The sequence below is a fragment of the Nyctibius grandis genome, chromosome 1, assembly GCF_013368605.1.
Source record: "Nyctibius grandis isolate bNycGra1 chromosome 1, bNycGra1.pri, whole genome shotgun sequence".
In the NCBI taxonomy this organism is placed as follows: Eukaryota; Metazoa; Chordata; class Aves; order Nyctibiiformes; family Nyctibiidae; genus Nyctibius; species Nyctibius grandis.
In genome coordinates this window covers 1182339-1196987 of record NC_090658.1, presented here as the reverse complement: position 1 = coordinate 1196987, position 14649 = coordinate 1182339, and the positions used below count along the sequence as shown (strand labels likewise).

At 53.2% G+C, this 14649-nt stretch overlaps 1 protein-coding gene across 2 annotated transcripts; it reads left to right on the top strand.

The window, feature by feature from the left end:
• Positions 1 to 619: 619 nt before the first annotated feature.
• Positions 620 to 10270, top strand: BCL2L11 (BCL2 like 11). 2 transcript variants are annotated; one of them, XM_068405434.1, is made up of 4 exons: positions 620 to 695; positions 899 to 1271; positions 5331 to 5443; positions 8732 to 10270. In XM_068405434.1, the coding sequence occupies exons 2-4, from the start codon at positions 908 to 910 to the stop codon at positions 8819 to 8821; spliced, it is 567 nt and encodes a 188-aa protein (XP_068261535.1). In that variant the 5' UTR covers positions 620 to 695; positions 899 to 907; the 3' UTR covers positions 8822 to 10270. The 2 variants fall into 2 exon arrangements, with proteins under 2 accessions (XP_068261535.1, XP_068261528.1); XM_068405427.1 differs by lacking the exon at positions 620 to 695 and having other exon boundaries at positions 893 to 1271.
• Positions 10271 to 14649: the final 4379 nt, after the last annotated feature.

Here is a 14649-nt window from a genome sequence, read left to right as displayed (position 1 = left end):
AAGGGTGGGGTACGTGAAGCTATGTGTGCATGGTGCAAGGGGGGGTTGTGTAAGGGTGTGAGTGCAGTGCAAGGTGTGTGTAAAGGTGTGAGTGCACAGTGCAAGGGGGTGTAACGTGAAGGTATGAGCGCACAGTGCAAGTGGGGTTGTGTAAGGGTGCAAATGCAAGAGGGGTGTGTAAAGGTATGTGGCCACAGAGCAAGGGGGGGAGACGTAAAGGTGTAGTGCGGGGGGTGTGTAAGGGTGCGGGTGTGCAATGGGGTGTGTGTGTGTAAGGGTGTGTGTACATGGTGCGGGGGGTGTGTAAGGGTGTGTGTAAGGGTGCGGGCGGTGTGTGTAAGGTGCGGGTGCGCAGTGCGGGGGGGTGCAGAGGGGCGAGCGGGGCTGTGCGGGGCGGGCGGCGGGTGCCGGCGCAGGGCGGGCGGGGGCCGGGCCGCACCGCACCGCCCCGCACCGCAGCAGCCCGGCGACCCGCGGCGGTGCCCGTCCGGCCCGGGGCGGTGCGGGGCGGGGCGCGGCGGCGCTGTAAACACGGGGCGGGGCGGTGGTGGCGGCGGGGGCGGTGCAGGGCCCGGGGCAGGCGGAGGCGCAGGGGCAGGGCCGGGCCCGCCGCGCACACCGCCGCCAGCCCGCGGCCGGGCGCTCCGCTCCCGCACCGCCCAGCACCGCTCCGCCGGCAGCCGGCGGGGAGCACCGTGAGCGGGGAGAAGGGAGAAGGGGGGGGTGTTTGCGGGGGGGAGCAGCGGGGGGCGGCGCGGCGCGGAGCTGCCGCCTCAGCACTTTCGGCAGAACAATGGGGCCGGGCGGGGGGGCGGGAGGGGCCGCGCCGGGGCCGGTGGCGGCGGCGGCTCCTCGCCCCGCCGCCGCTCGCCTCACGCCGTCCCGCTCCGCCCCGCAGGCAGCCCCGATGGCCAAGCAGCCCCCCGAGGTGAAGGCGCAACGCGACGGCGAGGGCGGGCGGCTGCCGCCGGCGGAGGGGCCGGGCCCGGCCGCGCAGCTGCGCCCCGGCGCTCCCGCCGCCCTGCCGGGCTCCGGCTCCTCCGCCGCCACGGCGGGGCCTCCGCCGCGGGGGCCGCCCGCCTCCCCCGGCCCCTTCGCCACCCGCTCGCCCCGCGTCATCTTCGTGCGGAGGTCGCCGCTGCTGTCGCGCTCCTCCAGCGGGTACTTCTCCTTCGACGCCGAGCGCAGCCCCGCGCCCCTCAGCTGCGACAAGGCCACGCAGACCCCCAGCCCGCCCTGCCAGGCCCTCAGCCACTGCCTCAGCGCCATGGGTAAGGCCTTGGGGGGGGGGGACACGACGGGGCGGGGGGCTGCGCCCGTCGGAGGGCACCCAACCGGCCCGCCCGGCTCCCGTCATCATCCTCTTCATCCCAGCAGCACCTTCCGCTGCTCCCCGCGCTTGTTTTTCCTTTAAAAGATGCAAAATGCAGCTTGCACCTGCAGCAGCTCCTCCTGCATCGCACCGTCTCGGTTTTGGGATGCTGGCTGTGGCCGAGCACCCCGCTGCCGTGCCGGAGCGGCACCCCGATGCACCCTGCCCGAGCACCCACCGTGCCCCCGAAAGGCACCACCAAGGCGTTGAGCCTGCGCCCAGGCAAGCCAAGGGGCTGGTGGTGGGCAACCTGGCCAACTCGGGGCTGGTGGTCGCCCGGACAGCCAGGGATGTGGGGGCAAACGTGCTGCCAGGGAGCGCCCGCTCATCCAGCACTTTTTGTTATTACTATTATTTTTACTCCTTTCGGGCTGGGTCAGTCCCTGCGTGGGGAAGAGGGCACGAAGCTGTTTAACCCAGCTTCCCAGGCAGGGCTTGCTCCTCGCGAGGCTTTACGTGCCACTTTTCGCCAGGTAAGTGTCTTCTCGCTCGTGTTTTGCTCCTGTTTGGGCGAGCCACATGGCGTCGTGGGCGCCGGGGTCACGCAGCTCCCGCTTGTTTTGGCGAAACCCGGAGCTGGCGCTTGAAAGCGGCGCGGTAGCGTGTGTTTACGTGTGGCTTCCCAGGTAAGGCTGGGCTGCAGCCTCTAGTGGTGGGGAGAACATGCCTGGGGAGCTGCTCCAGCCTTGCCCTCTCCTCATTAATCCCCCTTAATTGGAGGAAACCTGGGGAAGGCAGGAGCGAGGCAGGTACCGCGTTGGTGACGCTTCTCGGGGGGACAACAAACACCAACTCCAAGCTTTACACGATCAAAACATCTTTTTTTTTGTTGTGTTTTTTTTTTCCTCCCTGGTTAATGGCTGTGGTTACAGCTGCAGAGGGCTTACTGTAACATGCCCCGAGGAAAGATTTTCTGACATTATTGCAGTAATTACAGCTTAATGCGAGTTTCACAACCTCGCGTGGCGCGGGGATGCTGGAGTTCCTCGGCGGGGAGAGCGCAGCCAGCGTTCTGGGTTTTTTTGGTGGAAGAAATTGAAGTTTTCCCTGATTTTTCTGAGCTCCTGCTTCTCCATCGCCGTAGGAAAGCTGTTGAAATGCAGGTTTTATCAGAGCCTTTGTTATTGTTGCTAGGGGCATCATCCTAAACAGCTATAAGCGAGCGGAAAATACTTGAGGTATTTAAGCGGGACCCTTGGCTACTCTCAAACGTGATTAATCCAGGAGATGTTTTATCCCCAGGCAGCGACTGCAGCTCCTAGTGCCTTTCTGCACAGCTTGCCTCGGGCTGTGGGTTTTCCTCTTCCTCGCTCCCCTCGCCTTGGCTGCGTGCCATCAAGTTTTTCCGCACGGAAACGGGTCGATCCCTGTGCGAGGAAGTAGAGGGTCTGATTTTTGGTTGTGTGTTTGTGTGTGCTGATGTTTATCTGTTGTAAGGCACTGGCTGCAGGCTGAGAGGTGGAGGAGCCGCTCTAGGAAGCGTAAGCACGTGGCTTTTAAGAATAATAATAATAATAAACAGGCGTTTCCCGTAAGCAAGAGCAGTTTGTGTGCGATAGGTGCTCCCAGCCTCTCCCGTGGGCCGCCGTGGACCGTTTCAAGGCTGGTCTCCAGCAAAGCAAGCTCATGCCTTGCCCTCAAGCTCTAAATCTCATCAAACCTTCCCCAAAGTTTTCCCCGATGACGTCCCAAGTAATAATGAAGCGCTGAAAGTGCCCCTGCCCGAGGGAGAAGGTGGGGGCAGCCCTGGGGAATCACGGGATGCCTTCGGTTGCGTGCGAGCGATGCGTTGGGGGATGAGTCGGAGAGGAGCAGGGGTGAGTTCATCGTGCACGGGGATGGCGTCTCTCTAAATGGGTTTTCCTGCTCCTGTTTTGATCCTGGTGTTTCTCTGCGCTGCGGAAGAGGGGAGAGAAGCAGCGTGAGCCTCTCCTTGCCTGTGAACGAGACCCTTCGGGTGCGATAGGTGAAGTTAAGAGGGGAAACCTTGAGCCGAGAAGCTGGTGGTGTCATTCCCAGTGCTCTTGTTTCGGAGCTGATGCCGTTTTCTCCCCGAGCTTCACACACAGTTCATCCAAAGCCCTTCTCCGAGGAGGTTTTCTCCAGGGGGGTTTGGATGACCAAGCCTGGGAGGTGGAGATGCAATTTGGGGTTGAGCTGGGGTTTGTTTCTAAGCAGGGACTGTGTGCTGGTCCCCACCTGGAGCGTCCCGTGGGCTGGATGCAGACATCCCGGGGGTGCCTCTCGCTTTGTCGCCGTCCCTGTAGCCGCCGTCTCGCCGCCGTCGACGGGTGCCTGCTTGCAGTATGACTGGGGGCCCCCCCGAAAGTGCTTCTGACGGGTTTTGGGACCAGTTATTACTGGACCCTTTTGACGCCGCCGTTCAGCAGCACCCACAGAAAGTCCTTTCTGAAAACCTCAGCCCGATTTCGCTCTCAGCCACCAACCCCGGGCTTCATCTCTCGAGCGGATGAGCTCTTGGGTGCGATGCTGGGGTTGGGGGGGGAAAGGATGGAGAGGGGGGGAAAGGATGGAGAGGGGGGGAAAGGATGGAGAGGGGGGGAAAGGATGGAGAGGGGGGGAAAGGATGGAGAGGGAGTGGTACCTCTTCCCCCTCGCAGCTTTCTCTGCGTCCCCGGGTCTCTTTGTACCTTTTTGTCCCAGGTAAAGCAGCTCAGGGGCGGCTCTGGTGACAGTGCTGGGGTTTGGGACGGTCGCCCCGCCCCAGCCGAAATCCTGTTTGCCTTCCCGGAGCGCCGGGGTGGAGTATCGCGAGGGCTGCGCCGCGGTTCATTCACCAGCGAGGAAAATAAATACTCCGGGGCTGTCCCTGGGCAGGCGACGGGTACTACTCCTGCGCTACTACAGCGTGAAAACAAAACAGATCCTCGAGCCAAGCAGCGCTAGTTTGGCTCGGAAATATATTTTCCAGTCAGGTCGGAGCCAGGCTTTTATTTAATTTTTTTATTTTTTTTTTTTACTGCCCCGCTAATCCTTTGAATATTTTGAGATTGGAAGCTATTCCTGGTCCCTTGTGATTCCTTCCAAGCTGTCGTGCCAAAGCGCTCTGGTTTGTTTTGTGCAGTGTTTTTTTTGGGTTGTGTGGGGTTGTTTTGGGGTTTTTTTGTTTGGCTTGGGTTTTTTTGGTGTTTTTTCCTTTTTTTTTTTTTCCTTAAGGCTGTGATTCTTGCTCGGATCCTGCCCTTGGCTTTGCGGGAGCGGGAAGATTGCGTGGTGGCTTTATCACGTGTCTAATAACCTCTTAAAACAGAGACTAAAGTAGCTATATATAATCCACTATAATTGATTAGCTCCTTTTTTTTTCCTTTATGAGCCAGCACTGTTTTCTCGCGCCAGGTTTATTTTCTGCTGGGTCCCTCCTGCACGTGGCACGTCCTGCAGCGTGGTTTCTCCGCGTACAAATCCAGTTGTTTCTCCTCAGCATGACAAACCCAAGCGTTTTCCTTTTCTCCTTGAGCACTTCAGGACTGTTTGGGGAAGAAATGTGAGAATGCAGTTAGACCATCCAGGCAGAGGGTTTTTTTTAAGGTTAGAGAAGAAGCTGCTGCTGAGAAAAGAGAATTATTTAGGAAGAGGGGGAAGAGAAGGGTTTGTTAGGGGAAGGAGTTGGCGAGTGGCATCTCAGCGTTCCTCCCTGTTTAAGAAGGGAGCAACACTTGGATGTGCCAGAAGAGATGCTCCTAAGGGCAAAAAAAAATGAATAAAAGCCTGATAATAATAATAATATAAAAGTAACAAGGAATAAAAGGCGATGCACATCTTACACAAGTCCCAGTTGTGCGCTAGCTCCTGCACAACTCAGGAACTGTATTTAAAAATAGTAATAATTAAAAAAAAAACCAGTAGTCCATTGGCTCTTGCCAAGTTTAACAGAGTATTTATTTTTTTATTATTTTTCATTCCTCTGTTTCAAATGCTCCGGGTTTGTCCCCTGCAGCTTCCCGGTGGCCGTCCCCCTCGCTAGCAGAAGACGTGCAGCCCGAAATCTGGATCGCGCAGGAGCTGCGGCGCATCGGCGACGAGTTCAATGCCTCCTATTGTCCGAGAAGGGTAACTTTCATCTTCTTACTTTCCATTTCTTTACGCACGGTCTCGAAAAAGGGAAAAGCTTAATCATCTCTGGAAACTAGCTCTGCGGTGAGCGTTTCGTTCGCTCAAATGTAGAGAAGGACGCGCGGGTGGTTGTGTCTGCCTGGACGCCAGCGGCGTTAAATCAATTAAAAATAACTTTTCAGCTGGGACTTGAGGGTTTTTTGAGGAAGAAACTTCTAAAAGTTAAGAGGTGAGGGAAGTTTGGGGGTGTTGGGGTGTTTTTGGGGTGGTGTTGGGAAGAGCTGCTCTGGAAGCAGTGCCCGGCAGCCGTTGGGCATCGGTGTTTTTAGGGAAATGGGCAAGGAGTGGATGAATGCAGCTGGTTTCTGGGCCAGGCTCCCAAATCCCTGCTGCTGAGGATCGTGTGTGAGGAAGTGTTGTTGTAAATAAGGAACAGGGATGGTCTGATAACTTATTTTTCTCACAAAGAATCTGCCAGAGCTGTTTTGAAACACGTGTTTTTTTTATAAGACCGTAAACTCCCTCACCTTCGAGTGTTGCAACAAAAATAGGTGTCACTAATGAGAAAAAAAAAACACAAACACAACCCCAAAACAAAACAACCCGGAGAGATGAAGTAACAGGAGTTTTCAGAAGAGCCAGTCTGCTGAACGTTACCGACTGCTGCATGTCGGTGCGTGTGGTGTCTGGTCCATCAGCTCGCCCCCGTCTGTGGGAAGAGGAGTCAGAAGCACGTTAGGTCGCGGCGTCGGTGACGAAATGCTGACTGCCCGGATCGTTATCTGTCCTCCCCATCTTGTGAGTCACTCCTGCTCCCAGGGGCTGTGCAGCGGGTGCCTCCAGGCAGGGGCTCTCCCCCAAAACGGGTGCCAGGCTGCTGTGGCCCAGCTCCTTCCGCACGGCCTCTCTGCATCGCCTGGCTGGAGACTTCTCCGTGAGCTCCTTTTTCTGTCCAAACGCTCTGGCTTTTCCGACTCGCCACAAACTGGAGAGAAGTCACAGAAGTCACAGAATCCCAGAGTCAACCAGGTTGGAAGAGCCCTCTGGGATCATCGAGTCCAACCATTGCCCTGACACCACCATGGCAACTAGACCAGGGCACTAAGTGCCATGTCCAGTCTTTTCTTCAACCCCTCCAGAGATGGTGACTCCACCACCTCCCTGGGCAGCCCCTTCCAATGGCTAATGACCCTTGCTGAGAAGAAATGCTTCCTCATGTCCAACCTGAACCTCCCCTGGCGAAGCTTGAGGCTGTTTCCTCTTGTCCTATTGCTAGTTGCCCGGGAGAAGAGGCCGACTCCCACTTCACTACAACCTCCCTTCAGGTAGTTGTAGACTGCACTAAGGTCACCTCTGAGCCTCCTCTTCTCCAGGCTGAACACCCCCAGCTCCCTCAGCCGTTCCTCGTAGGTCAGACCCTCCAGACCCTTCACCAGCTTGGTCGCCCTCCTCTGGACTCACTCCAACACCTCAACATCTCTCTTGAAGTGCGGGGCCCAGAACTGGACACAGGATTCAAGGTGCGGCCTCACCAGTGCCGAGTACATCCCGAATCTGGAACATGTGTCTTCTGACCTTCCTCACCCACCTTTCACCACCTCGTGATGTGAAATACCTGCTATTTTTTGTTTCAAGGACATCTTTTCAATGAAAGGTGGGGGCTAAGCCAATCCTACCAGCGTTCAGAAAGCTGAAGGCACCTGGTAGCCCTTTGAGTGCCTTCTGGGAAGAGGTTTGTGAGGAGCACGAATGTCCTCCCTGCATTATCTCCATCACTGGTGCCCCGTGTGGGACCGTGCGTGGTGGAAATCCATGCCAAGCACATCACACCACTGCAGTGCGTGGTGTATGAGAGTGTGGATTTTGCTAGATGACACGAGCAGGGGCTGTCATGCATGGCCCTAAAAACACCCTGTACCTGGCTCGGTTAAAGCGTGAGGTCAGAAATGGGGAACTAAGAGCCCTGCCAGAACGGCACTCGCCGGGCAGGTCGGGGCTGTCGGGCGGGTCGGGGCCACGTGTCCCCATCGCGCTCCCCATCGTCATCGTCACGCCCCAGGGACCGTCTGGGGCAGGACAGCCGGGGAGCAGACACCTCGCCGTCCAGCCCTTCTTTGCCCCGACAAATAAATATATTTTTTTTGTTAAAACCTAATTCTGGCATAACTTTGACCCGCTGCCTCGGGGTGGGGGCGCGCCCGGCCCGGGTACCCGGCTGGGGGATGCTGGAGCATCGTCCCTCCACGGTGGCAGGGAGGGCAGCTGGCACCTCTGCGCTGCTCCTTCCCCGTAGGAAAAAGGATTAAAAATAAATACTGCGGTGGTGGTCGGTCCTGTTGCTTCTCCTTGCACGCTGTCGTGATCCCGCGCTGCAGGAGAAGGGTTTCGCTGCTGCGTTTTGTGCCTGAGGTGGGGGTTACACCTGGAGCTGTCTCTGCTAAAATCTGTGTGGCGTTGCTGCAGGCAGGGACCTGCCTGTGCAGAGACCGGTGCTGCTCTCCCCACTGAGGGATTTTTTTTTTAAATTTAATTTAATTTTATTTTAAAATTTTATTTTTTTAATTATTTTTTTTATTATTTTTTTAATTTTTTTAATTTTATTTTTTTATTATTTTATTTTATTTTTATTTTATTTTACTTTTTTCCTTTTACTTTTTTCCTTTTTTCCTTTTACTTTTTATTCTCCTTTTTTCATTTTACTTTTTATTCTCCTTTTTTCATTTTACTTTTTATTCTCCTTTTTTCATTTTACTTTTTATTCTCCTTTTTTCTATTTTCTTTTTCTATTTTCTTTTTCTATTTTCTTTTTCTATTTTCTTTTTCTATTTTCTTTTTCTATTTTCTTTTTCTATTTTCTTTTTCTATTTTCTTTTTCTATTTTCTTTTTCCTTTTATTTTTTTTTATTTTTTTAATTTTCACTTTTGTACTTTCCTCTCAGCCTTCCCACGCTGTGTCTCTCAAGCCCTCCCCAACTCTGCCAGCAGCTCTTACTGCTCCTTTGCACGTTCCCAGCCCCCTGGCAGCACCTCCCGTGCCCACGTGCGGGGACTCGCCCGGGATGTCCCCATCGAGCGGTGCCGTGGTGGCCGCCTTCGAGGCAGCTTCGAGCCTTGTAAAGCTTTTTATTGAAGGACAACACGGAAGGTCGTGGGGTTTAGTGTCATCCCTTGTAAAACGCTTCATGTCGCACCGCTGACACACGCTGGAAAATTCAAGTCACCGTCGTGGGTGGGTTTTTTTCTTTTATATTATTATTTTTTTCCCCCTTTCCTCTTTCGTTTCAGGGTTTCTTGGATAACCAGGCGGGAAACCCCCAGGTCGTCATCCTGCGCCTCCTGCGGCACATCATCCGCCTCATCTGGAGGATGCAGTGAGCGCCCGAGGCGACACAGGACTTGTTTGCTCCTTGGCAAAGCCCGGGGAGGACGGACGGACGGACGGACAGACGGACACGGGGCTCCCACCCTGCCGCTGCCCCAGGGCTGTTGGGTGAGGCTGGACATCCCGCGCCGCCTCGCCGGGACTCTCCGCTGCAGGATTTTATCCGAGAGTGGTGTTTACTGCGTTCCTCTCAACCCTTTTATTCTTTTTTTTATTCTTTTTTATATTATTTTTCCCAAAGAGTCTCAGAGAAAATACTCAACGGCGATGGAATAACGGAGCCCTCGCCTCCCCCCTGGGTGGTGATGGAAGAAGGGCAGAGGGATTTTAATCAGCACTTCTTTTACCTGTAAATACCTAATGCTACCCCAAATCCACGCTCATTTGCATCATGCAAATAGCCTATTTCCTGCTGACTGATTTATTATTTTTTATATATATATATATATATTTTTTTTTTTTTACACTCTGAACTTCAAGACTCAGCTGTCAAACTCCCAGGGTCCAAAATACCACAACCAACCAACCAAAAAAAAAACAATCCACCAGGTTGCCTTTTTTTTTTTTTTCTATAAAACACGTGAAAACGCTTATTGTATAATATTATATATAATATATAATGGTGACTCAGCAATAAACCGTTCTCGGAGGCAGGTGGAAACAGTTCCCCCCACGCCGCAGCTTTGCACCCGGTCGCTTCAGGAGCTGTTTTAAGTCGTCGCTTGGACCTCGGAGGGGTTTTAAGGCGCTGGATATTATTTTTCCTCCTGGGATCCTCTCTGTGATGGGACAGGACAGCCTGGAGCAGGGTGGTGGGACTGGTGGCGTGAGGATGCTCGTGCGCTGGGATGCAGCTGGAAGGATGCTGGGATGCAGCTGGAAGGATGCTGACCCACAGATCCACCCACGGCCACGTCTCCTTCTCCCAGGAGGACCTGATGCCATCCCAGGGCATCTCCCCTTCCACTTGGTGGAAGACACAGGTCTGTTGCCTCCGGCCCCCATGGTCTCCAGTTCATCTCTGCTCCTGTATCTCTGCACAACCGTCCCCCTTTCCTCCTCCGGTGCTGCCCCTGGCTGGTGCTGGTGCTCCTCAGACCCACTTCCCAACGCCACGGTTTTACTTCTGGTTCTACCAGCATCATAGGAATAAAAATACCCAAGAAAACCCCAAACCCAACCCCCTGGCAGCGTTTTTTCCTGCGGGGAGAAGCTGTTGAGTGCCATGGATGATGATTAGTGTTTTTAATGATGGACAAACTACACCCTGACCTCTATGCACGGGCTGCGGGTGCCTGCCGGGTGGGCGAAGAGCCGTGGGGCCACGTGCCTCTGCTTGGAGGATGACGGAGGGATTTTTAATTCTTATTTTAATTTTTTATTATTTTTTTCTTTTGGACCTGCAAGATGAGCATCGGTTGTTTTGGGAAGGGTATTTTTTTGGAGAGGGTTTGGAGGAACCTCGGCGAGCGGTTCGTGGATCTTTGAGCCTGACCAGCGCGGGTTCCTGCTCCTTCTGCCCCGAGCTCCGCGGCTGCAGCACCAGCCAGCGCAAGGTTTATAGAGAAATAAAATAAAAATTAATAATAAAACAATTGGGCAGCGGAGGGGGCAACCAAACAAGGTGGGTTTTTTCCCCCCAGTTGAGTTTCATCCATCGCCGGTGGGTGAAATGGTGCTTTCGGGTCTCGCAGCCTTGCAGCATCCCAGAATGTGTCCCTTGGAGTACACCAAAGAAACGCCGAGCACTTTACCCCGTCCTCTCCCTTTTGGAGACCAAAATTATATTAATTTTAAGGGAAAAAATAACCCCTGAGGTCTTGGGACTGCTCCATGGGGGGTGTGCCCAGCCCAAAGGTGGGCACAGGGCAATTAGCCCCAAAAAAAGAGATTTCACCCCTGTGGAGGTGTGAGGTTTAGGGGGAAAAAAAAAACAAACCCAAAAAATCTCTGCACAGAAGGATGTTTTTAGGTAGTGCTGATGCTTGTTTTAGGCATAAACCCGTGGTCTCTTGTGCCGAAAGGATGCCATGAAGTTTTCCTGGGTCGTGGGGAAACCAGATGCATTCCTGGGGCCATCTCACCCCTCGCTGTAAATACCTGGATATTTATTAGAGTAGGACACCGTATTTTCATCATCTGAGCCAAATATCTGCGTGCAATGTAGTCCCTTTCCTGTCTCTTTTTGTACAGCTTATAAATACGTTTTAAAAAAAAAAATTACTTTTTTTTTTCCTAAACTTTTTTAGCGTTGAACTTGGTAAATACTGTAGATTTTTTTTCCCCCCTCCTGTGTAATTAATGCACTCTACTGTTCCGTAATGCTGTAACTTGTAGAAATGTTGTATATTTATTTTCTGCTTATTTAAGATTTGGTTTCCCCCTCCTCTCCTCCCTGCGATAAGCGGTCGATCACCTTCTAAATGCGTTGGATAATGAGATTTATTATGAATTTTTTCTCCAAGTGCCTGAGTCCCCACCTCCCAGGAGCGATTTAGGCACGTCCAAGACTTCAGCATTAGCGAAATGCAGCGGGAGTTGGGCTCGCCCAGCCCCGGGATGGTTGCCACCCCCTTCCCAAGGCCACCTTTTCCTCCGTCTCGGCCTCTTGCCCCCGTCGCGGCGGGTACGGCAGCCCCGGCGTCGCTGCTGTGCTCGTGGATCACTAACTCGTTTCACAGGACCCAGCGTATGTAGCATTTTTACTGCAATTTCCCTGGCTTTACTTGTGTTTTGCACTGATGAATTTTTTGGACAGGGTAATTGCCACTTTACTTGTGCAATACTGCTGTAAATAAGTGCAGATCTTTTTTTTTTTTTAAGATGCGATCTTTTATGTTCTTAATATGAGTTTTATATGAATAAAAACTTTCAACTATTTGTCACGAGGGCTGTTTTCTTCTCGCAGTCTACAACTACCTGAAGGGAGGTTGTAGCGAGGTGGGAGTCGGCCTCTTCTCCAGGCAACCAGCGCTAGGACAAGAGGACACAGCCTCAAGCTTGGCCAGGGGAGGTTCAGGTTGGACATGAGGAAGCATTTCTTCTCAGCAAGGGTCATTAGCCATTGGAAGGGGCTGCCCAGGGAGGTGGTGGAGTCACCATCTCTGGAGGGGTTTAAGAAAAGCCTGGACATGGCACTTAGTGCCCTGGTCTAGTTGCCATGGTGGTGTGAGGGCAATGGTTGGACTCAATGATCCCAGAGGGCTCTTCCAACCTCATGGATTCTGTTAAATGAAGCTGGTTTGTAAGATGTTGCCTTGGGGGTTCGTTGGGTTTTTTCCCTTTTCCCCACGTTTTTATGGGGCTCTGCAGCCTTGGGCTGCATCAATGGGCTCGAACCCAACTGCTGGGCACTCCCTGTCCCAGTTGGTTTTCATCGGTGAAATTTTATTATTTGTGTATTATTTTATTATTTTTTAATTTATTATTTTTATTTAATTGTTTTATAGCATTTTTATTTTATTTTTTGTGATCTTTATTATTTTATATAATTACTTTTTATTTTATTATTTTAAAAGTTGAATCAACATCCACTTGTAAAAATCACCACCCCACCTTCCTCCTGCCTTGCCCCTCCATCCCATTCTGCCCCCTGATTTTATGGGATGATCCCACCTGCTGCTCCTTTCCCCCCTTCTCCTCTGGCATCCCATTTAGTCCCATTTTTGAAGGCACAAACGTTCACCGTGGTCATGGGCTCGCTGCTTGATGTCTTTCGCTGCTGGCCCATGCTGGGTGCGTGGGTGGAGGATATTTTTAGCTGCTTTCTTCCGAAATATCAGCTGGGCGCCTGGGGTTGGGGTTGCGTGACGCAACACGGTGGGACCGTGCGTCAGCAGGAGAGGCTGAAGGGCAGGAAGAAACGGGGGGAAAAGCAGATGGAGAAGTCCCCGGGAAGCCGCAGCCTGCGTCGGGCTCAAAAACAAAGCCCAAAGTCCTACTTGACAAACACCACAACAAAATTCTGGATTTTTTTGTTTTGTTGTTCTTGTGTGTGTTTCAAATTACAGAAGTTCCTGAAAGGGAAGTTTATTGGTTTCAGGTGCTATTTTAGGGGCTTCTTTAACTCAAAAAAAAGGCTTTATTGCCCAGCCAGCTGCTGGCCCAGCTCTGCCCATGGCTCTTTGGTCCAGTCAGCGTTTGGGAACCCACCAGCCTGTGCAGACAAGTTGTCACACCTCGTGCTCTCCATTTATCTTTGTTGTGACTCATGTTGGAAGGAGCTCATCGCCTGCCTGAACCCAGTGACCTTGGTGAGACAACAGGGAAGAGAAACACTGCTCCGCTGGCAATGTGTACCAGCGCAGAGCGCTGGTGGGATCTCACCTCTGGGCACAAGTTTGGCCATCACCAGGTCTAGGGTGGCCACAGCCAAGTCAAGGTGGTCATGGCCCAGTTGGCCGTGGCCAAGATCACAGGTGGTCATGGCCCATGTTGGCAGCCATGGCCAAGTCAAAGGTGATCGTGGCCCAGTTGGCTGTGGCCAAGATCACAGGTGGTCATGGCCCAGTTGGCCGTGGCAAAGATCACAGGTGGTCATGGCCCAGGTTGGCCATGGCCAGGTTCAGGTTGGCCGTGGTCCACGTTGGCCATGGCAAAGATCACAGGTGGTCATGGCCCAGGTTGGCCATGGCCAGGTTCAGGTTGGCCGTGGTCCACGTTGGCCATGGCCAAGCCCAAGGTGGTCACTGCCCAGGTCCACCAAAGACACATCATGTGGGTCGTTCCCAGGAGCCAGGCCCTTTCTTCCTGTGGTCTCCAATTTTTGCTGTAGGAACTAACTAAAAGCACGTGCAGTTCTTTTTAAGGATTACAAACTTCCTTTATTCCTTGAAAAGGAAAAAAATACATTTTCTCATGGAAAATGACGTTCCCACAGCCCTTAACCCCTGCCTGCCTCAGGAATGACGAGCAGCCAACAACGGGATCCCCGGTTGGGTGCTACCATTGTGTTGTGCTCACCAGGAGGTCTTGAGGGGGACACACAAGCCAAAGCTCAACATCAATAGATATTTTTTTTCCAATGACTCGCATCTGACCTTTCAAACACCTGTTCAGCCTTGAACAGCTAAAAATACCCACCAGGCTTTGCATCTGATTTTCATATTGCAACAAAGCTCACTGTTTCCAGCGGTTTGTCTCGTGTTTCTGGCAGGTTCTAGGGTGGTCGACGTCTCCTGTGGTCAAACACAGCGTAGATGGGGATGGGAGATGGCTGGCTGCTGGCAGGGTGGCTCGGGCTGCCCCGGTGCATGGCCCGGGAGGTCCCTAGGAGCAATAAGAGGCCATTATAGACACTATAACGGGCTGGGCATATATTTATATGGTGTAAGACAAGGCCAAGGATGGTAGAGCTGGTGAAGGGTGAAGGGTCTGGAGGGTCTGACCTACGAGGAACGGCTGAGGGAGCTGGGGGTGTTTAGCCTGGAGAAGAGGAGGCTCAGAGGTGACCTTAGTGCAGTCTACAACTACCTGAAGGGAGGTTGTAGCAGGGTGGGAGTCGGCCTCTTCTCCCAGGCAACCAGCGACAGGACAAGAGGACACAGCCTCAAGCTTCACCAGGGGAGGTTCAGGTTGGACATGAGGAAGCATTTCTTCTCAGCAAGGGTCATTAGCCATTGGAAGGGGCTGCCCAGGGAGGTGGTGGAGTCACCATCTCTGGAGGGGTTTAAGAAAAGCCTGGACATGGCACTTAGTGCCCTGGTCTAGTTGCCATGGTGGTGTCAGGGCAATGACTGGACTCGATGAGCCCAGAGGGCTCTTCCAACCTCACTGCTTCTGTAGGACCAACGGGACCTTCCCACTGCCCACCAACAAGGTG

Coding starts and splice junctions, on each gene's coding strand:
- BCL2L11 (XM_068405434.1), top strand. CDS start 908: ATGGCCAAGCAGCCCCCCGAGGTGAAGGCGCAACGCGACGGCGAGGGC. Junction 1,272..5,330: donor CCACTGCCTCAGCGCCATGG/GTAAGGCCTTGG, acceptor TGTCCCCTGCAG/CTTCCCGGTGGCCGTCCCCC. Junction 5,444..8,731: donor CCTCCTATTGTCCGAGAAGG/GTAACTTTCATC, acceptor CTTTCGTTTCAG/GGTTTCTTGGATAACCAGGC.